General features: G+C 28.4%; 3 protein-coding genes across 3 annotated transcripts in view; 1 reads left to right on the forward strand and 2 right to left on the reverse strand.

Moving 5' to 3' along the window:
- LOC129963894 (GATOR complex protein MIOS-like) overlaps positions 1-440 on the forward strand; it is a 39421-nt gene extending 38981 nt beyond the window's left edge. Inside the window, exon 27 of the mRNA XM_056078483.1 lies at positions 301-440. Coding sequence (XP_055934458.1) covers positions 301-391 — 91 coding nt within the window. The 3' untranslated portion in view covers positions 392-440. The remainder of the gene's footprint in view (positions 1-300) is intronic.
- LOC129963895 (replication protein A 14 kDa subunit-like) lies at positions 376-21083 on the reverse strand. The gene is made up of 4 exons (XM_056078484.1): positions 20821-21083; positions 15555-15629; positions 2959-3070; positions 376-554 (listed from the first exon to the last, which is right to left on the reverse strand). The coding sequence occupies exons 1-4, from the start codon at positions 20908-20910 to the stop codon at positions 484-486; spliced, it is 348 nt and encodes a 115-aa protein (XP_055934459.1). The 5' UTR covers positions 20911-21083; the 3' UTR covers positions 376-483.
- LOC129963893 (uncharacterized) lies at positions 12569-15548 on the reverse strand. The gene has a single exon (XM_056078482.1). It carries the CDS (start codon positions 15474-15476, stop codon positions 12825-12827), a length of 2652 nt encoding a protein of 883 aa, XP_055934457.1. The 5' UTR covers positions 15477-15548; the 3' UTR covers positions 12569-12824.
- Positions 21084-25351: the final 4268 nt, after the last annotated feature.

Consider the following 25351-nt stretch of genomic DNA (forward strand, 5'->3'; position numbering starts at 1 on the left):
TTATTTTATTAGATAAATTTAATTTAATTAATAATTGTGTGAGATAAGTAATTAAAGCATCTAAGTTTCTGTCTCATTGAAAAATTTGTCATTTATTTTACCAATATACATAACTTTATACAAAGATTAATGAATTTGGTGGGAAGCATATTTCCCATGGCCCTAGAAAAGGTTAAAGAATGTATTAAATTTACAAAAAGAAAGTTAGTTTTGAATAATTTTTTAATAAGATCAAAAGGCTCAAAACAACTGTTTCATATTGGATTTTAAGTTCAATATTAATATATTTTCTTTTTATAGGAATCATAATGAATGTCCAGTAACAGGATGCATGTGTAAATGTATGTCACTAGATGCAACAGCAAAACTAGAATCTGAAAAAAGCAGTTGAAATTTAATTTTTTTATAGGAAAGTACAAAATTTTTACAAAATATTTTGTGATGTGTTTGAATAAAGTGTTTTTATCAAAAGATGTCTTCCTTTCACAACTTTTTTACAAAGTGTGATGGTAATCTTTCAGCTAATGCCATTACTTCATTGTAGAGTACCAAATCTGAAAGAGAATTATAGCTTTAAATACAAATAAAACTAAACGTTAGTATTATAACATGCGTATGATATAAAGCTAATTTAAGAATTGTAGCTTAAAAGAATATTTTTCAAGACTGAAGAAAGAAACCTTTAGAATCCCCCCCCCCACTTTTATGATTTTAACATTTATTATCTTACTTGGCCAGAAGAAATTCTTCATAGTTGAAATAAAATAATCAAATCTTTAACAATAAAAAAAATTACAAGCATTTTTTTTTGTGGGGGGGGGGGGGATGTGAAGACATTTAACTGCTAGTTAATCAAAAGGTTTTACAAGATGCTGTGTTTCTTTAGTAAAGATTTGCTTCAATATAGTTAAACAATGTATTAGTTTAGCTTTTTACAATAGATGCAGAAAAAAAGATTTGCCTTCTATATTAATGGAGATATCAATTGATGGCTAGTTTAAGAAGTTAAAACTGTTGAGATGTTCACCAATTGATATCTTGCAATTAATATCTCATGAAAGATAATATTATTGCAGATAATTACTTTAGTGATAAGTTGAATTTTCTTGATAAAACTTTTATAGCGAAAGTTTAATTAAATTACCAGTAGGTATTATAAAAGTCATTTAAAATAAAAGTGATACCTAATTTGATGAATCATTTTTTTTTACTTGAAAGTTATTTAAAAAAAATTTTAGTTCTGCTATGTCCCTTACTCTCATTTATAGGGATTTAAACATTGACAGTCATACATTGAAATTAATGTGTATGCAAAAATAAAATATTGAAAGATTCATTTCTAGCGTAATTTTACAGAAAGATAAATCTTTAAAGGTTTTTTATCTTTAATAACCTTTCTTTTTGTGGGAGGAAAAGGGAATAAAAGCTCTAAAATGTGGAGATGCCTCAAAATTTCAGAAATTACAATACTTTTCTATTTGTATACTATAAATTCAAAGAAAGAAAAATTATTAATTTATAATTCTATGTCTAATGCAATTTTCAAAGCAAATTCATTTATAAATACTTTTAAGAAGTTATATTTATTTTAACTTCCTACATTTTATTTTTAGGTGGTTAATATAATTTGTTACATAATAATACAGAACCACTGTGTTTAATATTTTTTCAGATTTGGTTCGTTGAAGCTGTGGGTTTTTTCCACCTTTTTAAGGGGACAGTGGACTTAAAAAAAAAGCAAAAATGAATACATGAAATTTTATTATTTCGTCACTAAAATATATGTTTATTTTCAATTAAAATAGTGTTATAAGATACATTGTTTAAAAAAAATGAATATCTGATGAGCCTAGACATGACAAAGCACATTTTAATTACAAATTGATATGGTAATCAGACTTAAATACATTTGAAATGTTCCAGGTACCTTAATTTTTGAAGATATTAAATAGAATTCATAATAAAGATTTTGATTAAGCATTAAAAGAAAACAGGGTATGCATTTTATATTTTGAATTTACTTATATAGTTAAAAGTCAATTTTAGTCCTGAAAAACATAAATTTTATATGAAAAATCATATAAAATTTTGAGCATTTAATTGGAATTACAAAATTACAGTTTTATTCTAAATTTTGCATTAGGTAATAAGGAAAAAATTAAGAATTGAGTTGCCTGGAATATTTTGAAATTTTAAAAAATTATCTTTTAATTTTTTTCAAAATAAAATTTTATTTTAAAAAGTTTTTTAAAGGAATTCAATATATTTATATTTTAATACATATACATAAAAAATTTCATAACTCTAAGTGAATAATTCACAAAAATGCCTAATAGTGTCCCATTAAATTGTAGGATAGCAGAATAATAAGGGTTTAGCAATTTTGTAAGCATTTCTTCTCAGATGTTCAATATTTATAAGTAAAACTCCCCAAAAATTCATTTAAATTTATCCGCAATATTTTTATTTATTGTCAATCATTTTTTCATTCTCCTTTATTATTTGTTTTTAAATTTCGTCACCCCAAAAAATTTAGAATGCAATTGATCAGAATTTTTAATGAGAGCTGCATTGTTTATAGTATCTTTCTTAGTTAAATCATTTATTGAGAAAAATTACTTGTTAAATAAACATGATTAAGTAGAAAAAACAAAGAAAACTCAGTAGTAGGACCAAGAAAACTCGCAGTATTCAGAACGGGATAAAGCTCCTTTGAAAGATAGCTCAGAAAGAAAATAATCTTCACCACATAACCTTATTTTTTACTGACCGAATAAAAACACCAAAATAATATATTGTTGATGGATTTAAATATCATATGCAAGATCAAATAAATGGTTAAATTTATATGCTGCGAAAATTTTGAATGTCAGAGTACCTATAACAAGCAATCCACTCAGAAAGATAATTTATGCTTATGCAATAAACAAAATGTTAAAAATTAAAATATTTTCTTACCAAATTTATCAGTCAAGCGTGTAGGAAAATTATTTATTTTTTCACACTGGAGGGTATTATTATTACTGAGAATACCTTGAACTTCTACTATACCTTCTAACATATCTTGAACCTATATGTATTAAAATAAAAAAAATTGTCATATTTTAATAAATGTAAGTAATTTTAATCATTCCATCCATTCAGAGAAGTGTATATATATTCTAAAAAAATATGTGTAACACATCAAGTAATTAGAAAAATTATGTTACATTTCTAAATCTACCAAATTATACCAGAAAAAAAAGAAACAAATCATATACAATTTATAGTTAAGATCGCATATCATTAGAAGATGAAAAATGCAGCATTTTTCAATAATTGCTTTTTTTTTTAATTTATAAAAATTTTATGTAGTTTTTTTTTTATAGTTACAGTTTTTTTTTCTCAGCCTCCTACACAGCTCGATGCTTTCTTCTGTGATTGAATAAAATAAGCTTGCGATCCATAAATTAATGTCTATTAATTTATATTAGGAATGAAAAATTATTTAATCTGATTTTTCAGCCACAGAAGATGATACTATTTAGAAAAATCAACAAATGATGGTGCTATCTGCAAATAATTAAGAAATGTTATAATTTTCTCAAATGTTTCATATCTTCTACTTTATCAAATTAAAAAAAAATTTAATTTAAGAAAAAGAAATACAGAATGTATCCATTTGGAAAATTTTAATAATGATATTGAATTATCATTATATAAATGGTAGTAAAAGAAAAAAAAGTACATATTTTAGAAAAAAGTAGTATATCATATCAATTATTAATCCTCATGGATTGCAAAAACCAAAATATAATACGATTTTTCCAAGGTAAAAAAATAAGAGATGCCGGAAATATACAATCACTTTCTTCTAAAAAAAATAATAGTAGCACTTAAAAATGAATTAAATAACAACCATAATGAATACATTAAAACAGTTGTGGAGATATTGATGAAATCCATTAGAAGAGAAGCTATAAATACTTATTGCAAAACAGAGAGCAATTATTGATTCAGTTTACAAATATTAGAATATGTATCCTATTCCCTAGTAAAAACATACATACCTGATTTTCCTTCCTTTAAGCAAAAAATAAAATTTTAAAAATAAATGAAATAGAAAAATTAATAACCCAATAACTCACTCAAATTCAAAACTGACAATAGAGATTATATACACAAAAGAAAAAAAATTGTAAGTCTATTATTTTAAATTCGTCTCATTAAAAAAAAAAAATGCAGAAAATAACTCCAACATATGCATTTGAAACTTTTTCTATTAATGTTATAATCCTGTATACTATTACAACATACTTTAGTTTAAAAAGAGTATATTACTTTATATTCAGATTGCTGGATTGCTGATATTTCAATGTTTTCCACTTTAGATATAGTTGGCAGTGTAAAATATACAAATCTAATTTGAAAGTATAAGCTTTTTTCAAGAAATTCTTCTGCTGAGATGTCAATTCATGTTTCTCAATAAATGACATAAAAAAATAATTACTGAATAAGGATCCATGTCAACCAGAAAGGTCACCTTGAGTACAAGGATGAAAAGTTTATATATAAATAAGCAAACTTTCAGTCCCTTAGATACTGGAGAAAATAGTGGTTTTAAGTGGTTAGTAGTCATATTAAAGTTGATGGGACATTCATTTTTTCAAGAATTCCATATATATGTTACCCATAATAGAATCTATTAATCAAAGTCCACAATACTTTTATAACAGCAGTTTTGTGTATAAGATAAAACAGATGTCAGAATAATGGTGAGGTAGCTATCACTTTTGAATACTAAGCTATTGTCATGTCACTGTAGATTATTTCATTTCATACAAATCAAAAGTAGTAATAGCAGAGAAGAGAAATAATTTTTTTTTTAATTGTTACAATATTGGATATTCAAAAAGAAGTTTCTACATTAGTTTTTAATTATTTATTTTCAATTTGTAGAAAATTATTCTTTAAAAAAAATATTAGAGTACATATTTGATGGAAATCTGCATCTGATTATTTTGTATGAAGATCATATTTTCAAAAGTTATCTGCTTTATATATATTGAAATAAAGTTTGGGTTAACATTTGATTTCATTGTATTTATTAGGTATAGACTGATACTCGATTGTATCTGATTAGTCAGGTGATTCTTGATTGTACCTACTATCACCTGACTGAAAATAAATGAGGTCAAGGAAATTAACCATTAGTAACAATCAAATCTAAAAACTGATATTAAGTACCTAATAATCTCAGTCCACATCAGTTTTGTGTATCTAGTACTTTTTCATACTTCATACAAAGTATCAGGTTGATGTACTATCACTCGAACTTAATTAAAATATGATCTGAAGTTACATAACATAATGGAAGATTCATTTATTAAAAGTACTTTGATTTTTTTCAGTTATGCTATGATTAAAATAAATAAAAATTTCATCAATCCTCAGATAAAAGCAACATAAATACCATACCTCTTAAGCCAATGCTTAAGTTGGTGTGTATTTTCTACTGTCCCCCCCCCTCTTTTAGTAACATATTTTGTTTTACTTTCTTCATACTCACATTGATCTATTATTGTACCTAGAGTAAAAACAGCGTATTCTTAATTTATTATTCGATATTTTTTAGTAGAAAGCACTATTTCTTTCTTTTCAGCACTCTGCATTAATCTTATCCCCAGATGAAGCAATTGGTGCATTACTCTATTGTTTATTTTCAAATATTATCAATTTACAGTTTATTTTCACAACATTCCTTTAATAACAGCATTTTGTATTCCTTTAATTACAACATATGTGTTTTATACATTCCCTCCCACCTTTTTTTTTATTATTATTCATAAGTCTTTCACTTCTAGCAGTTTTCTTCATAGTGACTACAGAAACTGCAAATAAAATTTCCTGACTAAACAAGCAGCATTTCTCTAAATTGTGGCTACAAATTATATTAGCGTTCTGATTTTTCTCTGTGCTCAGAATAACTATATTTATATAATATATATAATTAAAAACACTTTTATAAGTTATTTAACATGAAATAAATAATATACTTTTATGAAATTTGATTTTTTTTTTTTTTTTTTTTTTTTATGGAAAGAGCACATTAAAAAACTATTAAAGCAGCACATTACATTTCTTATACATAAAAAAATACTGGAAAATTTTAACAAAACCCTTTGCTTCTAATACTGAATAAGAATTCTAAGAAATATTAAAACTACCCTCTGCAATGTAAATAATATTATATTAACAGAAATGGTTGATTTTTGTTCAAATTTTTTAAAAGCTCAACAATTAATTAGAGTTTTTTTATATAAATACCAGAACACAAATAAAAATATAAAAATAGTATAACTCTATGTGCCTAATAATCTAGATTTTAGCAAAGACTTAAACAAGAGAAACTTTCAAAATAATACTTCAAACATTTTTTCTTTAACAAATCATAAATTAATTGCTCTAATGAAAAACTTATGCCTTTATAAATGAAAATAAAAGCATTTATATTCATTTATTATTACAAATAATGGTAGACATAAGACACTAACTTACAGATAAGTTCAGATCCCCCCCCCCTTTTAATTCTTTAAACTGATATTCTACTTCCCTTTTTATTTTCATATTTTCAACTAATTCCTCTACTTCCCTTTCTTTCTTTTCTTTATATTCTTCATAGGGAGCTTGTGAATTCTGTGCACTTAAAATCAATTGTTTTAACCCTTTAACTTTGGAATAACTTTTGATAGTATTACCATTTCAGCAATGTGTTTGGCTTATAAGTCTATTCATTGTCATAAAATAAAAAAGAAGATACATGAATTGCCAACCAAAGTGTAGGAAAACGGTGACTGTTAACCTACTGCTAGTTTTTTTAAAAAATAAAAATTCTGAAAATGATGATAGATTTTTTCAAACTATAAAGATCAGTAAATATTTTCCTCATTCATTAAATATTAGAATAATGAATATATATTAAAAGGAAAGAAACTTTTAAAACTATGGAATTTTTTAAATAACTGTTTTTATGAAGATAAGTTTTAATAAAAAAATAATTTTTTCACGAGTCCAGGTTAAAGGCAACACTGCAAGGTTTATTTTAAAGAAATTGTAAAGTTTTTTTTTTTTAGAAAATAAATAAAAATGTTAAAATAAAAAATTTTGATCATTTAAAATTTTTATAAATAAATTCAAAAATAAGCAGAAGCAAAGTCAATATTCACAGCAGAATAATAAATTTATAAAATAAATGGAGTCTATAAATTAATACTAAATACTGGTGAAAAGTACAACACTTTCCCTGTTATAATAAAACACAGCACTATAAATGTTTTATTAATCTTTTAAACATTGTAAAACCACATAAATTTAATAGACATCATCATTATTGATTTTAAATTAATAACAAATTATTTATTAAATGGAAACACTTGGCCTTCAAATAATAAAACAATTTCAAATAGAGTCAATGTGCATCACTATTGAGAAGAGAGAAAAAATGTTTAGGATAGAAAACAAGACTTTTTTTCTTCTATTTATTTATTATAGCTTTAATTTTTAAAGCGAAATTTTTCCTTCCCTTTCAAAACGAAAAAGTTTTGCAGTAGTGGTACGTACACTAGTACAAAGATAATCAGTCTTGCCTTAGTATATTTCACTCCCCCCCTCCACCAATAATTCCTAAGCAATTCAAACAATAATTAGTAGCAAACTAGTTTTAGTTCTAGTGCAGTGTTAGATTGTTCCGAATTACTCAATTATTACAGCCAAAATTCAAGTAATTTACAGAAACAACACTGAAGAAATTGTTTACACCAGATTTTAGTAGCTTTTTGAATAACATAGATTTGTTTTCGGATTTGAATTCAAAGAGTTTTCTGCGCATATTTGTTTTCAATGAGTTTATTTCAAATGTAATATCTCTTTTACACACATTAAAAAAAAAATTATAAGAATTAAATACATAGTTGAGTCACTCACTTAGCAAAAATATGCTGCATTCAAATGCAAATCAACTTCAATCCTCTCATTCACAAAAACATTTATTAAAATAAAATCAAACTAATATTCAAAATTAATACAAAACTTCTCTTTACAGTCAATTCAGACTTAGCATTTATTATTGAACATACATTAGCAACCTTGGGCATTAAATCATTTAACATCATTATTAAAAAAAAAGGGGGGGGGGAACCATTGATACTTTCTGAAGATATTTTTCACAAAATGTTACATGTATTTGGATTATGAACTAATTAAGCATCTCCTAAAAGATGTAATTTTTTATTTACACACAGAAATAAAATATAATACATAAATAACAATTGAATAAAGTTAAAAGAAGAAATTTAAATCTATATAATTTATTTTTATGAATTTATTTCTTACTCCAGTAATCTTGAAAAACTCATTATTGTCCATAAAATTTAAGCAGAATTGCTAATTATAATTAGCAATTCCTCAATCGTATTGCATATACCTGCATAAAAAAACATTTTCAAATTATTAAAATCTTAATTTTTTGTTTTTCTTAACTTAATGTCAAAAAAGCTCGAGAGAAAATTGTAATAAGAAGCTTTTAAATGATCTCGCCAAAACACAATTCCACATGAGAATAAAGCATGCAATAAATAATATGATAAATAATGTTTAATATTATAGCATTTTATGATAAAAATGAAAACAAACACGAGTAGTTAGCATAATAAATAAAGTTTGCACTAACTTATATTTCGGCATGGCTTAAATAGTTATACCAACAAAAATTAAGAGTACTTTCTCATTAACATAACTTTAAAGGTTTGGAAGCTAAATTCTGAATATTAATATATAAGTACCAATATCCATCTCTAAGTTATCTCCCAATTTTTAGTATGTTATTATTTGAAACTCCAAAACAAAATAGGTCAATTATTAAAAATCTTAATAATTATTTTTAAACATATTTAATTTCAAAAAGCATTTAATGTACTATAGTTAATAACACAAATGCAATAAGTTGTTTAAAAAATGGAAGACGGCAGACTAAGTAGCAGAGAATTATCAGAAAAATCAACTTTTTAACCCTAGAATGCTACTTATTCGTCTCTTGGACGAAGTCACTTACAAATGTCTTTCTCTGGGGGCCCCTAAAACAGGAAATGGGACGTACCCCTCAGTACCTTTATGTGACCTTGACTGCTACACGTGCACACATTTCTTGTTATCAAAACTTTTCAGCAAGTGCCACATTTGCAGCAATGCTCGTCTCGCAGACAAATGGTTAGCAGGCAAGTTAGCTTTTTAGATAAGGACTTAGTTTTATTTCTTTGCTACTGTTAAGATGTCAAAGTGTTTTCGCAGAGAAAATTTCTGGGGTAAACCTGATGCAATTCAGGAGGTATTAAAAGAACTAAGTGATGAAGAAATTTCTACTTTTTCTGATGAATTGGAAACTGAAGATTACATTGAAGTGGAAAACAGTGATTTCACAGATAGTGACAGAGATGAAATAGAAAATAATTTGCTTGAAAATAAAGTTGAAGAAGAGACAATGCTCGAGAAAAATACAGAAGTTGATAACATGAGGTTGAAATCGAAGTCTAAAAAAACGAAAGCACAATGTTCCAGAAACAAGTGATATGGTTGGAAATATTCCACAGTTTTTTAAGTCCTGCAACAAATATATTGTATACCCTGGAAAAATTCAGCTCACTGCTAAAGATAAGTCAAAATGGTCGTCTATTCCCAAATCAAGTAATAGAAGGGCAGCCTCACGCAACATTATTCATTTCATTCAAGGACCAACGGACTCAGCAAAAGAACTTTTCACACCTTTGGATTTTTTTACTCATTTTTTTACTTCAGAAATATTGGAAATAATTGTTTTTCATACAAATTCTGAAATCAAAAGACAAAAAGAACGATATGCCGAAAAACATTCTTCTTTTACAGAAACCTGCATTGATGAAATTAAAGCTTTATTGGGATTATTGGTTTTATCAGTGGCTATGAAAAATAATCATTTAGCAGCAAATGAGTTATTTGATACAACATTATGTGATCAGCGGTACAGAGGTGGAAGGAGTGAAGCGAGATTCCGTTTTCTGTTGAACTGCCTTCGTTTTGACTCAAAAGAAACCAGAGAAGAAAGAAAAAAGATAAATTTGCACCATTCAGAGAGATTTGGGAAAAATTTATCAGGCGTTGTACAGATTTTTATAAACCAGGATCATATGTTACGATTGATGAGCAGTTAATAGCATTTCGTGGAAGATGTCCCTTTAAAATGTACATACCAAATAAGCCTGCAAAATATGGCATAAAAATAGTAATGCTCTGCGATGTAGGGACGAACTATATGATTAATGCCATACCTTATTTAGGAAAGAGTGTTGAAACCAAAGACATTCCATTGGCAAAGTATTTCATTGAAGAATTAACAAGACCCATTCAAGGGACCAACAGAAATGTTACGATGTACAATTCGTTTACATCGATACCTTTAGCAGATAATCTTTTAAAGAGCCCAATTAATTTATGAATTGTGGGAACTGTAAGAAAAAATAAAAAGGAAATTCCTCCAGAACTTTTACAGTTGCGTTCTAGAAGTGTCGGAACAGGAATGTATTGTTTTGACCAAGCCAAAACTCTACTGTCCTACAAAACAAAGCCAAATAAGTGTGTTATCCTGCTTTCTACATTCCATGAAAAACCATATGTAAATAAAGAAAGTAAAAAATCTGAAATAATAGAATTCTATAATTCCACAAAAGGAGCTGTTGACACATTGGACCAGATGTGTAGCAACATGTCATGCAGCAGGAAGACACGTCGATGGCCTCTTTGTGTATTTTACAATATTATTAATATCAGTTTAGTAAATTCACATGTTTTATATGGCCACAACATGACTAGAAAATCGGAAAAAGTGATGTCCAGAAAAAAGTTTGCAGTAAAGTTAAGTGAAGATCTTCTTGCTCCATGGATGAAGAAGCCTTTGGATGCACCTACTTTACCTTGTTCTACAAGAACAATTATTAGCGAACTTTTAAAAATAGACATGGTCTGTGAAACTCCGAAAACAAATGAAAGTAACAAAAGAAAAATTTGTGCATTTTGCCCTTACAAGCTGTGAAGAATGACCCGCTTTTTTTGTCAAAGTTGTACAAGAGCAATGTGCGGAGATCACCGTGCTAATGTTTGTAAAGATTGTTCTGAAAATGAATAAATGATATTTTTTGCTTAAATGAAGTTTAAAAAGCCTAGAAACAGCTACAGGTAGTGTATTTTTGTTTTATTTTGATTTTAACTTAGGTATTAAAAGCGCCTATGCATACTTCGTCTGCCAGATGAATCGTTACCCTTCCTGTGAGTATACTAAAGGGTAGCATTCTAGGGTGAAAATATAATAACTTAAAACATTTATCAACAATAGTATATATATCCAAACCATACAAACACCTATACATATATAGTTCATATATACAAGTAAACTGAAAGAAGACACAAATCACACATTAGGAAAAACTCAAAATAAAAAAAATAACCACCTTTTTTCAATTCCAATTTTTTTTTTCCTTCCAATTTGTGAACAATATTGAATTAAATAAAAAAAAAGTTCATAAATGTTTCTTGCCTTATAATTTCCACTAACTCTCTCTGCATTTTTACTTGTATTATTTCTGCACGAACCAAAGTGTTTAAACCAAACAGAACAATTACATTTTAAATGAAATTTTTAATTTATATGCCATTTTTTTATATTATACCTCGCTAAATAACTTCAAAAATGAAAATAAAAGGAATAGGAAACAAAAACTGATTTTATATGCTATTATCACCTGAAAATTTCAAAGAAAATCAAAGCAGTCTTAATCATGAATAACCAAAACTTGAATTTGAATTTAAAATCATTTCTATGTCACCTTACATTAAAAACATTTGAACTTGCTTTTACTGTTTGATCTAATTTTAAAAGTTTTAAGTTCATGGCCCAACCGAAATAAATGGAAGACAGATGAAATAAATTTTACAGATTTAAGAGCGTTTCTACAACAAGAAATGATAAAAAAACAAAAAGGTAGTCTTTTAGCATGCATACTTACAATACAATGCAATTTAAAATATAATACAATTTTTAAAACTACACAAGTTTTGTTATTGTTTTTTAATATAAACTGAAATTATAATATGATAGAAAGTTCCTGTATATGAATCAATAACAAAATGTTTAGAAATGTAAAAAATAAATTTACGAAAATGAAAAAAATTTAAGACCATATAAATTATGCAGTTTTTAACAAAATCAAACATAATTCAATTATTTGACAAAGCATGTATACTTAAGTATAATTAATAGCTGCTTTTTCTTTCACAATATTCTTTATGAACTAATATTGCACCATGTAACTCAAATTGCTAAAAATAAATAAAATAAAATTTTGTAATTTTTTTTTTTGTATGTGTGATTGAAAATTTTTCTAAGTTCAACATTAGTAATAAAATAAGCATTTTGTTTCAGAAATTATTGTAAGTAATTTCTTCATAAGATTCTAAATTTTAATATTTATTTCTGTAGTTTCATAAAATGCAAAATTAAAATTTTAATGTTGCAATTAAAAAAAAAATTACAAAAAAAAAATAGCACTTACTTACTGGTGCAGTGATTTCATTAATCCCTTAACGTACTTAATAATAAAATAGATACAGTCTTTAAAATAAACAGAATTTCAATTTTAATTACAACAAAGTCTTTAATTTACATTATTAATATTTTTACAAATTGTTAAGGGATTAAAAAAATTAACATTTTCAATATTGAAAAAAAGTTTTTAAAAAATTATTTAATATGATCAATACATTTACAACTGTTCAGCTTTTCTAGAGTGTTCATCACGGTGTGATTCTTCCCAATCTTCCAACTGGCATGATCTGGAACAATAGTAGCGTTGTTGGACAAATTTCTCAATCTTGCAACGAGCACATCTTTTGAACGATTTTGCCTGAACCTCTTTTTTCCCACAAAAAGCACATGTCTTTAGCTTTACTTTTTTTTCAGCACTCACAACCTCCTTTGCCTGAAGTTCTTGACTAACAGAATCTTCTTCTGCAAGCTTTCCAACTGGTTTTTTAAGGCAACCAATAAGTGTTAAAAATTCATCCACAGTTCCATCATCTTTTGGTGATTCAAAATTATCCTGGAGTTTTGGACTCCCACAATCGTCAGTAAGTTCAAGAGCTTCACTCCCAATTAAAACATCCATTACTTTAGCTCTCTCGAGTGAGTCAAATTCCTCTCTATTTTTTTCATTTACTTGAGAGTCTACATCACTACTATTTAACAATGTGATCACATTACTGGCAGTTGTAGGTGGTAAAGAATCATTAATCTCAATTTCATCACACTGTTCAGAATCATTAACGAAATCTTGCACAGCAGGAAATACAGAATCAATTTCTGAGATATCTTCGGCTGATGATTCAATTGTACCATTGACTTTATTTGTATCCTCAAAGGAGACTGCAATTTCTGTATCCACTGCAGCATTGTTTGAAGTTTTAACCATCCTTTTGGATACCACAGATGTACTTGTTTCAACAATACTTACACAATTACTTACAGATATTACATCAGTTTTATAAGAATTAATAATTTCCTCCTTTGAAGAAGATACCGTTTTAGAATTTTCAGTTTGTACTGAAGTTGTAAGTTTTGATGTGGATTTAAGCTCATTAGTAGTCGATTTCACATCAGTTTTAATTTCAGAACTAATAGAATGACTTTTATTTAATCCCAGATGTTTATCACAGCATTTTGAATCATGCATGATAGAAGTACTTTTGGTATCAGTTTTCATTTTCATGTCAACAATTTGAGAAATTGGATCTCCAGAAATAGCTGTCATGCTAATGCTAGCAGAATCACTATGAGACTTAGTTGAATTGCCAGCATTTCCTTTCTTTTTCTTTGATTTAGATTTCTTAGATTTTATTTTTGAATCCCTTTTCTCATGAGACTGTGAGCAATTTCCATTTGATTGAGAACAGGGTAAACCCGATGGAATCACAACTCGTCCAATAACTAAGTCTCCCGTTCCAACTGCTACTGATGTTAAAGCCCTTCGTACACAAGCAAAAGAACCTGAATGGCGAACATCTTTAGCTTTGGCATGCACTACTTCTTTGAAATTTCCTTCACACATGTCACAAATCCAAGCTTGTTGGGCTTGTTCATATAAACCCCAACAAAATTCAGGATCCTCATAATCTTTGGGATCAAAATAATACCTTTTATTCAATTTTGATCTCAACCGTTTCTTTAATTGTTCTTTACGTTTCAGTTGATTATAATTATTTCGAAATTCAGCATCATGCACACACAGAAAGTCATCTGCCATTTCTTCGACACATTCTTTTGATTCACCTTCGGCATCCTCTTTTTCATGAAGGTAAGTCTCAATCTGTATACCATCTGACTGAACAAGAGTGGAAACTGTCCGTCTATTAGCATCTTTAGAAGCAAAGGTTTCGACAATCAGCTTCTTCCATGGATTTGCTTCGTTAATTTCTTTACTCTGATTTTGCCTTTTACTTGTCACTTCACATGTTACAATACATGGTGGAATACCTTCACACAAATATGGTTCAAGACACTTATCATCATGCAAAATCTTTAGACGGCAATTATTATGCGCTCCACAGGAAACAACAGTAGGTTTTAAAAGCTTTAGATAAGGAATGCAAAATCGACTAGAAACTCCAGGTCTATCTCTTAACAAATGAAAGACATTCATATCTTTTTCATAATCGCAACACCTTTCAGTAATATGGTTATTAAAAATGTTATGAATATTACATGTGAGCAACATTTTGGGTAGTTCTTCTTTCCAGTAATTTGCTAGGTACTTTTCAAAACACCCAGCATAAAAATTCTTTTCTTCCCAATCACTGCAAGGTCTCCAATAAAATAAAGTATAATCAATTTTCTTTTTTTCTTCTTCAGACAAATCAAAATCCTGTAACCACTTCTTTAAGATAGCACAAACTGCACTAGTGAATTCAAAGTATACAGAGCAAACAAAACCCATTACAGGAACAGGAATTTCATCATCCAACTCAGGTTTACCCAAAAGAGCTCGAAATGCTTCTCTACTTTCCTTTGTATAGAAAGGATTTTTTGTGAAGCTCTGTTCAGGCAAATTATGAAAATGCTTGGCAGCTATAAAAATATTTTCAATAAAAGTTTTTGCTGTACTGTAGGAAGCTTCCACAAACTGTTTATGAATGTATATGAATATAAAATTCATAAGCCTATCACCAGCTGTCCGTTGATGAAGATTAGATTCAAAATGCATTTTGAATGTGATTAAAAAACGTAGCCAATACACTCTGCCTTCTTCATTCCACATTCTTTTGAAAGCAGGCAAATGATTACGGAAAAAAGCATGTTTTTCCCCGTCTAAATTGTGATTAAACAGTTCAGAATCATCTGCATGTAATTTTATAGCCCGCATATTAAAATATAATCCAAGCACACAGTAAATAAATGCTATATAAAATAAGTCTTCGCATATAAATTAGTGCCAACTTACAGGTTCTTGAAGTTGTATAGTCACAGTGCTATTTGGTGAAGTTTTCATTGTAAACATTCTGCCATTAGGCTCCAACTGTAAGAAAAGTAGATTAAATAATTATAAAATTCAAAATTAAAGGTAATTACACAATTTAATAAAACAGAAAATTCAGAGAAACATAATTAATGGTAAATATAGCATTTTAATCAGGAGCAGGTTGAGGTCATAATACACAATTTTTGTTGGAGTGAATGAAGGTGTTCTCTATTTCTTGCAACCATAAATTCTACATAAAAATCAGATGCTTAAGAAAACTGAAAAAAATCTAAGTGATATTTTAAAAGCTTGACAATGATAAAGAACCAAATTTTGTCTATTATTACATTTTAAACAAACTGCCTTAATGCTAAATTAAACAAGTTAGAAAATGACAGCAAATTATAAGAGAATATTCATACATTAGCATTTTTTGGCCTAATTCACTATTTCACTAACATTTTATATACAGTGGATATCATTTGCTGTGATTGCAACTAATATTATAATTTACTTTATATTATAGAAACCATTTGGTCCCAAATTGGCGTATTCAAAAATATTCACTTAATATGTACACTACACCATCTAAAGTTATTTATTTTGCAGTAAACAATTGACTGATTCTTCATTTTCAACTAGTGATAATGATTGACAAATGATTCCTGAAATTTCTCACTGCATATGTAAGGAACCATCCGAGAGCCATTTTTCACACGGAATGGAGTTCCTGTTATTTCATCTGGATTAGAATGGCCTGAAATGGTTTAAAAGAATTGCTAACCAGCCACATTTTAGTTAAGCAATTGAATTATAAAAGCAAAATGAAAAAAAGGTGAATTTGAATTTCAAAGGCAAAAATTGAAATTCTGAACATGTGTAAAATTTAGCCTAAAATGAATAAACACAATCCTACACAACTGAAAATTTCGCAAATATCTTTTGTAATTTTTTTTTCTTTAACTTTTGGTGAGCAAAACCAAGCAATATGTGCTAATAATTTGGACAGAGACGAATTCTTGAAGAAAACTATTTAATGATAGATGAAAGGCATCAAGTTCTTCATGCTTTATAACTCGGTATACAACATCATTTAAGAAATTATATATAAGTGAACTACTAAGGACTAATTGTTAATGAGAAACAATTAAAGAATTTTTTAACTTAATTATAGATAGTTCCGAGACATTTTTATTTTTTACCCTTGATGTGATAAAAATACAATAGTTGATTTTAATTAATTTGGCTATTGTTACCAACTGGTTATGATGATGGCAGGCATGATAGTATTTATGTTATGAATGAAGACTTTAAATAGATACAAACATACACTGTCAACACTAACCTAAAACCAAATTTGTGCATTGTCATTGTATATCATGCAGTCTAAATCCTGTAATCTTGAATTTGTATTAGACCAAAGCCATCAGAAATAGTTCTGCAAAAAGATTGGTGAATTTTCCTTCGAAAGGTGAATTTGAATTTCAAAGGCAAAAATTGAAATTCTGAACATGTGTAAAATTTAGCCTAAAATGAATAAACACAATCCTACACAAAAGAAAATTTCGCAAATATCTTTTGTAATTTTTTTCTTTAACTTTTTTTGAGCAAAATCAAGCAATATGTGCTAATAATTTTGACAGAGACGAATGTCTTGAAAACTGCATCAATAATTTTGACATCTGTGTGATTTAATGAAAATTATGCCCTCATCATCACTGGAAAAGTACATGCTCGATATTTATTATGGGACAAACAAAGAAAAGAATTTTCTTTCATGAACAAAAGCACCTTAATTGTTTATTATCGAATCAAACAGATGTGAAAAAGAAATATTTCCTAACTAATGAGTTATAGTAATGAGAAATACAATAATTCCAGTAACACAACAAGCAGTAACAAGATAGAAACTTCTGAAAAGAGCTACAATACCTTAATAAGCATTTGTGGAATAAAAGAGGGAAAAGTATATTAATGTCCTGCATTTACGAAAATATATTAAAATATAGGCATAAATAAAAAAAATGTGTTTATAATAAGTTAAGCCAAAAGAGCTATAGTATGACTATATTTTATAATTTTGCAGTCAATTTCCGACTGATTCAGTCAAATATTTCTATATTTAATTGTAAAATTTCACGGTAAATATTTTTCATACCATCTTCAGTATTATCTTTGTCTAGCTTATAAAATATCATTTAGAATGTTTTCAGTTTGCTTAAGCAACTAATACATAAGAATTTATGATAAAATAATAAGAAAACATCTTTCTTTTTCTTTCAATAAAATTTGGAGATGTCATGGTACTAAAATGACTACCGTCTTTATTTCCACTTAGGATATTAAATAAGTTCTTGCTGTTTTTGCTTTTCTCTGAAAATTAATGTTTTTTTTTTTTTTTTTTTCTTAATATTAAAAGATGTCATGAAAAATTGCTCAACCCTAACCACTGCTCCCCCCCCCCACTTTCTCAGAGCATTTAATTTCCACACTAGGAAAAAGATTAAACTTTTGAAGATATACAAGAATCACCTCATTTTTGAGAATCTTCAAAAGAATGGAGGTTCTACTTTTCCAGGCCATGTTTATAATGCAATATTATTTTAACAGATGGAAAAAACAAGGAAAGGAAGTAACAATTTAAATTTTTTTTTGAAATAATAGCTTATTAAAAAAAGGTTTATATTTACATGCAAAAAAAAATCATCTTTATTTATTATACAGAATTTAGCAAAACAAAATTTATATATTCAGGGTGGAGATACATTACTTTCATAGATTTAACTGTAAGTCACACAAAATTAAGGGTTCGGAGGAAACAAAACATTTTTGTTATCGCGATGCAAATAATTTAATGATTACTTAATAAAAAAAAATTATAAAGCAAAATTACATTTTTTTTTAAATTCACTTTTACCAAATTTGTAAATCATCTGGCATCAATTTCTGCAGATTTTTTTGCCATTAGTTTCATGGAACTAATTCTTAACAAATAAGGTACAATATTTTTGTATAGCATAATGTACATTTTTCATTTTCAGTGAGCATATGTGAAAATATTTCAGATTTATCATTGAATGCATTAAACGATGAATGTGACACACCAAGTTTTAATGCCCATAATAATTAGCTTTAAGCGATTGTTCTTGAACTAAAAAAGTTTAAAAGCAGTTTATTTTTAGACAGTAAATTTGATTTTTTCGCATTTGTCGTACTGCCTTCCTTCTCCTTCATTCCTTTAGATACAAAGTCTAATATTAATTATGATGTTTTTGAATTGACACACAATTTTGTTTCCCTTTTCTGACTAGGAAGTGCCTGTTTTCCTATATTACTTAGGGGTTGTTATTTTCTTACAAAGCAAGAAGTACGTAACAAATGGATTTTGCGGGATTTCTCGAACCTTTTCATCAAAACCAGGACTGACTTTTCATATTAAATACAGATTTTGAACAGCTCATTGTTTTTAAAAAATTCACTAATCTACTCTGAACAAGCTCACAATTTCTTAAATGATAAACAAACCCTTTGATAAGGTCATGTGTGAGTGACTAAATACCTCTGCGATGAGTCCACAGATTGAAAATTATTACTGCCAAAGAAATATATTCTAATTTTTCACAGTTATAGAAGTCTTGTGCTTGCCCATTACTGCAGTTCGGGAATAGAAAAACTACAACTGCCTCACAAATTGAAACTGGACTGATCTATACAGTAAAAAAAAAAAGGAGAGAATAGAAAAGGTGGAAGTTTCCACATTGCACATTCACGAATGCTATATTTTTGTTTTTGGAAGCAATGATTACAATCTTTTATTCTTGCAATCTTTAGAGATCAATATTTTTCAGATGGGGGGGGGGGACAACTAAGAAACTTAAAGATTACTGTTTTTATGAACATTTTCAAATTTCCTTGCACTTTCCTGGTTTTTTTTTTTTTTTTTTTTAGGTCAATTTTTAAATTCCTTATATTTTTCTGGTTTTTCAGGTTCTCCCAATGGCATGGCAAACCTGCTGAAATACATATGTTTGAAATCATGAAAGAGAAGACACTACAATTCAAAGCTCAAAGAATAGTATAAAATTTGGTATTTGATTTTTACATAAATAATATCTACACGCTAGACAAATGTTCTCAAAAATGATACAAGCTAAATAGGTGAAATTTGACACATCTTCCATTATTAGAATTAGTAATGTTAAATTCAGATACAAATCTATCAATAATTGTTGTTTCTCAATCTGTCTATATACATATACATGAGCATAACTCAAATGTACAATGATTTAGATCAATGAAATCAGTTGCATTGGAATGCAGATTGAAGTGAGAATACTCCGGCTAGTTAAATCAGCAATATTAACCCATGAAATGATGCAATGTTATGAACTAATTATGGAGGGAAAACATTTATTCACTCATTCAAGATCAAAATATTAATTTTTATAGTACTGAAAATTAAAAATTGCATAATGATGTAAACTAGTTCTCAGAAAAGCACAGTTATAAAACAGTACATAATGGCTTCATATTTTTAACAAAACATTAATATTTATTATTACTTGGCTTCATCAAAATGTAAGTGGATAAATGCTTCACTTTCGCAAAATGATGTCTAAGCTCATAAACAAATATTTTTGAAAAATAGCATGGTTTCATTCAGTTCTTTATATATAATTGAAATATTAACAGTTTGAAAATAAAAATATATGAATTGTCTTTTTAAATATAAACAGTTCAAGCAGCATATGTAAAATAATCTTAAACATCATATTGTCAGACAATCATTTACAAATAAATTTTATAAATCAAACCATTAAAAAATCCAATTTAATTTTTTTGGATCCAATTGCAGTTTTGTTATTTTCTGAAATTATTTATGTATAGTAAAATTTAAAAAATAGTAATGTTAGAATAGTACAGTTTTGAAATATTTTCAAAATAATATTATTATGATGATGACAGCATTTAAAGCAGTTGAAAACGAAGCAGTTGAGATATATTCAGAATAAACTTCTTTATGTAAAACTTCACTACGATGGTAGTTTTTCTGAACGAAAAGGAAAGATTATTTTACAGACGATAACGTGGAAAATTGCATTTTTTTCAACGAACATTCAAATTTTCAAGCGCTTATAATTTATCAAATCATACGATTGATTTCAGGCAAACACACACTATAACGGTTATGTTCTACAATTTCAAATTCAAAAGACAGAAACAAAAAATTATCAAAGAGTATATCTACCTGATCAAATTCACCGAGTAAGGTAACAGGTTTTCCAACATGTTGAGATAGAGAAGAGTTAGCAATACGCTCATAAATTGGCTCATTCATTTTGTTTCGGTACGTTTTCACAAGAAATTATTGATTTTTTTTAATCGAAAATCTTCCGACAATCTTTTCAATTATAAGATCACACGAATAACGCCAATATTGCAGGCTATTTAAAAACTAATATATCTGTCTTGATACAAGCTTCCAGTTACAAAGAAATGTTGGCGGTATAAATAATCGATAAAATAATTTTATATATCGATATGAAGAGATTCATGCTTTTAAAGTTAAAAATTAATGCAGCAATAGAAAAATAAAAACAAAACATATAAATTCTCCATTTCTTCCAGTAAACAATATGAAGCTGCTTATTCACAAGAACAAATTTATTGCAGAATTAATTTTGGAAATCACTGTGTATTTTGCCGGAGGGGGGTGCGAGATATCACGTTGCATTGTAAGATGACATGCGCATGGGTGTCATATTTACCATAAATCTTAATTTGGCGCACATTCCAACTTAAATCGTTTGGATTCGATTTTATAAATACTGCTTCATTAGAGCCAACTGATGACCACGCGTACCTTCAAATGTACCCAGCTATTAAAGTTGACAACAGGCAAAGGAATCGAAGAATGGCGTTTCTCGATGCAATGAGAACCTTGTAACATACCATCAGTATCAGCGGGAGATGTTTTCGGAACTTTCTTACTTGCTACCTAATTAAATCCCCCCCCCCTCTCCTGCTACCGGATAAAATTAGACTAAAGCGAGAACATCTTGCTCAGGAGTGTTTTGATTTCTTTTCCACATATCATGTATGAGCATTCTATGTAGTATAGTGAAGGAAACAGAGAATGTATTTTGAACGTCTTTTTTAGTCAAATGAAAAGCAAAATTTGACACATAGATACAATCTTGGGGAAAAGATCACATGCCAAATTTCATTTATCTAAATTACTGCGGTTTTTAAGCTATAGCTTTTATGTGTATGAAAATGAACAGACCAACAAAGGTCCACCCCATTTATGAATTTCATTCAAAATCTGCACATTAGATTTAAAATTGCACACCGATTTTTTTTTTTTCATTTATTCACTTTATTTTCAAGTCATTTCGTTTTTCAGTAATCTCATTTATATATATTCGGAAGTACACACTGACAGCTGATCAACTTTTGAACAGATTCGGTTCAAAATGTGACAAAAGTCTTAGCGTTAGATACTGAAAATTGTAAATCAAAAATTGGAGTTATTGTAAATTGGAGTTGTCAAGCTTACAGGCATGAAATACAAATCGGCAGATGGCTAATTCCTTAACGAATTTCGTTAAAAATTTGATAATGACGAATAATTTAGATGTTGAATTTGTGTACTAAATTTTATTTACCTAGCTCTTTATGTTTTGTAGTTATCATGCATTTATTGTGTTCAGAGTCAGACAGAGTGGCAGAATTCCAAAAATTGAATTCTTTAGACTAAAAAAAAAAAAAAGCTGAAACCTAGAGATTCGTTAATTCTCAAGTTCGAATCTTTTGATGATTACAATGTTTTCTATTTGTGTACTTCGCAATAGAAAAGTAATTAAATATATCTAGATATAGGCAGGGATATGGCGAAGTGAGTGCAAACACACATATTGAAAAAGAAATTTCCCAGACGAATCGGCATTTTGGCCATCAGTCAGCAGAATTTGAAGGGATGATTAAAGACAAATTTTTATTCTGCACGCGAACGACGTTTAGAAAAATACTAGAGTAATTGATAAAATGTGAAAATTTTATTTCTCAGTCTTATTTTTTGTTAAATATTTAATGACATTTGTAGAAATATTTTTTGCCTTTGTGAAAGCGGCAGAAGTATATTACTGCCAGGGTAAAATGTAGATTTCGTTTCATGTGAACGTTTTAATCATGTTTGCTAAAATTGATTTTTTTCTCATAATTTAAAAAAAAATGTTATTTTCATAGGGTTCAGGAGACAGTTAATTGTACTGTTTAAAACATCCTTCAGTTCACTTAGTCAGCATATATCAAAATCACATAATTAATTCGATAAGTCGGCCAATATTAATGAGGTAAAAAAAAGAAATAAATGGAAATTATTTGCAGGAAAATTAACAAGGAATCTTAACAAGGAAAACTTTTAAACAAGACGACTTTTTAAATCCGTCACATAGAATTTTCAGTAAAAATTCTTATATTGTCCCTGTTAGCAAAGAATGCCCAACAATATTGTAACGATATATTTACGATTTTGGCCAGCATTCAGAATATCGAATGACACCGCAGAGATAAATTACAATATCTTGTGATAATAAGGGCCTTTAAAATATAAAAATTTTTTGCATTAAATATGATGCACCACAATAATATATATATATATATATACACTGGATGAATGTTAGATTATTAAGCTTTAATTCGAAAATAACAGAAATAACCAGACTACAGTTAATTACAGACACAATGAAAATGTTAGACCTCGAACTACGGAACTAACAGAAAAAAGGTACACAGAATATAAAAGGTACAGATAAACAGAAGGATGCACCAGAATAAAAACAAATTATATTAAATGAATTTTAAATTATTAAGCTTTAATTCGAAAGTAATAGTAATAACCAGACAACAGTTAATTACAGTCACAATGAAAGTGTTACTGCTGGAACTAACAGAAAAAGGTTAAGCAGTATCTAATAAAAGATGTTTGTCTTGGGAGGAGCCATGATGGGAAATGCTTATTTATTGTTTATAAAATTAAAAACAAAATCTGCCAGTGATATTATTTATCATAGATTCTTAAAAACTATTTGGGTGTTTTTCAATTCCTAGAGATTATTCAAAGAATTAACACAAATTAATCGATAATACGAGGTATTTTTTCCCTCTGGTTTTTCAAATTTCCATTGGATATAACGTCAAAATATTGTCGGTAATTGAGATATATTTTGGTTCATTTCTTTTTCATTTCAGAATTTGTTTTTGTTTTTTTAAATAAAGCATTATATCTATCGAGATCGTAACAGAAGAATTTTTAAATCTCCTCATTCCAAAGACCATAGAAAATTTTATAAGCATATAATAAGAACAAAAATTTAACGATAAAAATCTAATTTCTGTCAAATTTCCAAACTTTTTTTTTTTTTTCTTTCTTTATCTTTTTTTTTTTTTTTTTTTTTTTTTTTGTTATTACCTAAGAATTTTAATGTTTAGAATTTGATTCTGAAGAATCAATATAATAATTAAACTAAAATTCTACCGTACTAAAGACACTCGTTTTCTTGCATATCATTATTACGTTTAATGCTTGCACAAAAATTTTATTAAACTTATTCTGTGCTATATATATTCTGCATAATTTTTTCATTGAAATTTATGGAAAGATATGATGTTGCTCTTTTCCCTACGGAACTGGAATGAGTTGCATCTTTTCCCTAAGGTGCTGCATAGTTACCATAAATGAGTGCAATATATATATTACCAGAAGTGCAATTATCATAATTGAAAATGGTATTATAAGACCTTGCTGGTCCATTGATTAAGTCGACAGTTTCAGGTTTTGAATTTTAAGGTAATCACAAAGGAGCATTCCGATTTGTCACGAAAGCATACGGGGGAACGAATGCCTTGACCACCGCGACAGCATTCGTGGGAACTAAGGTTGAGTCCTAAGGGTCATCACCAGCAATGGTACAACTCCTCCCTTAGCCCCAACCCCTCGTCGGTAGGGGGTATCTAACCCCACACCATTTCTGTTTCAAGCAGGGTGACGAGAGTCAACCATCATTCCGGAAGCTTCTGATTCCCATATCTGAGTTGTCCTCCCATGAGAGGATTGTAATAGTAAATTAATATACTTTCCTTTTTCACTTAAGTAGCATTTACATAAAGGTAGTAAGATTAATTTTAATAAGAACACGAATCTGCCGAGACAAATACTTGCTACCATTCATTCTTTCCGAGCATGAGCGATAGATGGATTTTACTATCATACAGTAAGCCCTATTTTATGGAAATTCTCCGCGCTTTTGCATTTAAACCAGTTGATTTCGAGGTTACCAAAATAAAGATGAGATTTAAAAAAATAAACGCTTCTAATAAAGAACTCCGAAAAGTACTCTTCTTCCTTGCCTCTTTAATATTGTTGCGAAATTTCCGGGGTTCGTTTGAATAGTGGGGGTTATATGGTGTGAAGAACGCTCAATCACCAGGCAGCAGTAGAAAATAAAACAACGACGTTTATTTACACGAAGTCACACAGGACAGCACAAAGACAACAACTATATACAGCACAGAAGAAGATTATCTTCAGCCGAGACGTGCAGCATACAACAGTATACACAGCAGCTCTACTCCGTCGCTGCTCCGCTAGTCCCTAAAAGACGAGTTCTTCACCGCCACTTCCGACTACTCTTCGACTCCACTGGTCCACGACTTCATTCACCACTTGACTCACCGTCGGTTCACGACTACTCTTCGACTCCACTGGTTCGCAACCC

Source organism: Argiope bruennichi, chromosome 3, assembly GCF_947563725.1.
Source record: "Argiope bruennichi chromosome 3, qqArgBrue1.1, whole genome shotgun sequence".
NCBI classification, from domain to species: Eukaryota; Metazoa; Arthropoda; class Arachnida; order Araneae; family Araneidae; genus Argiope; species Argiope bruennichi.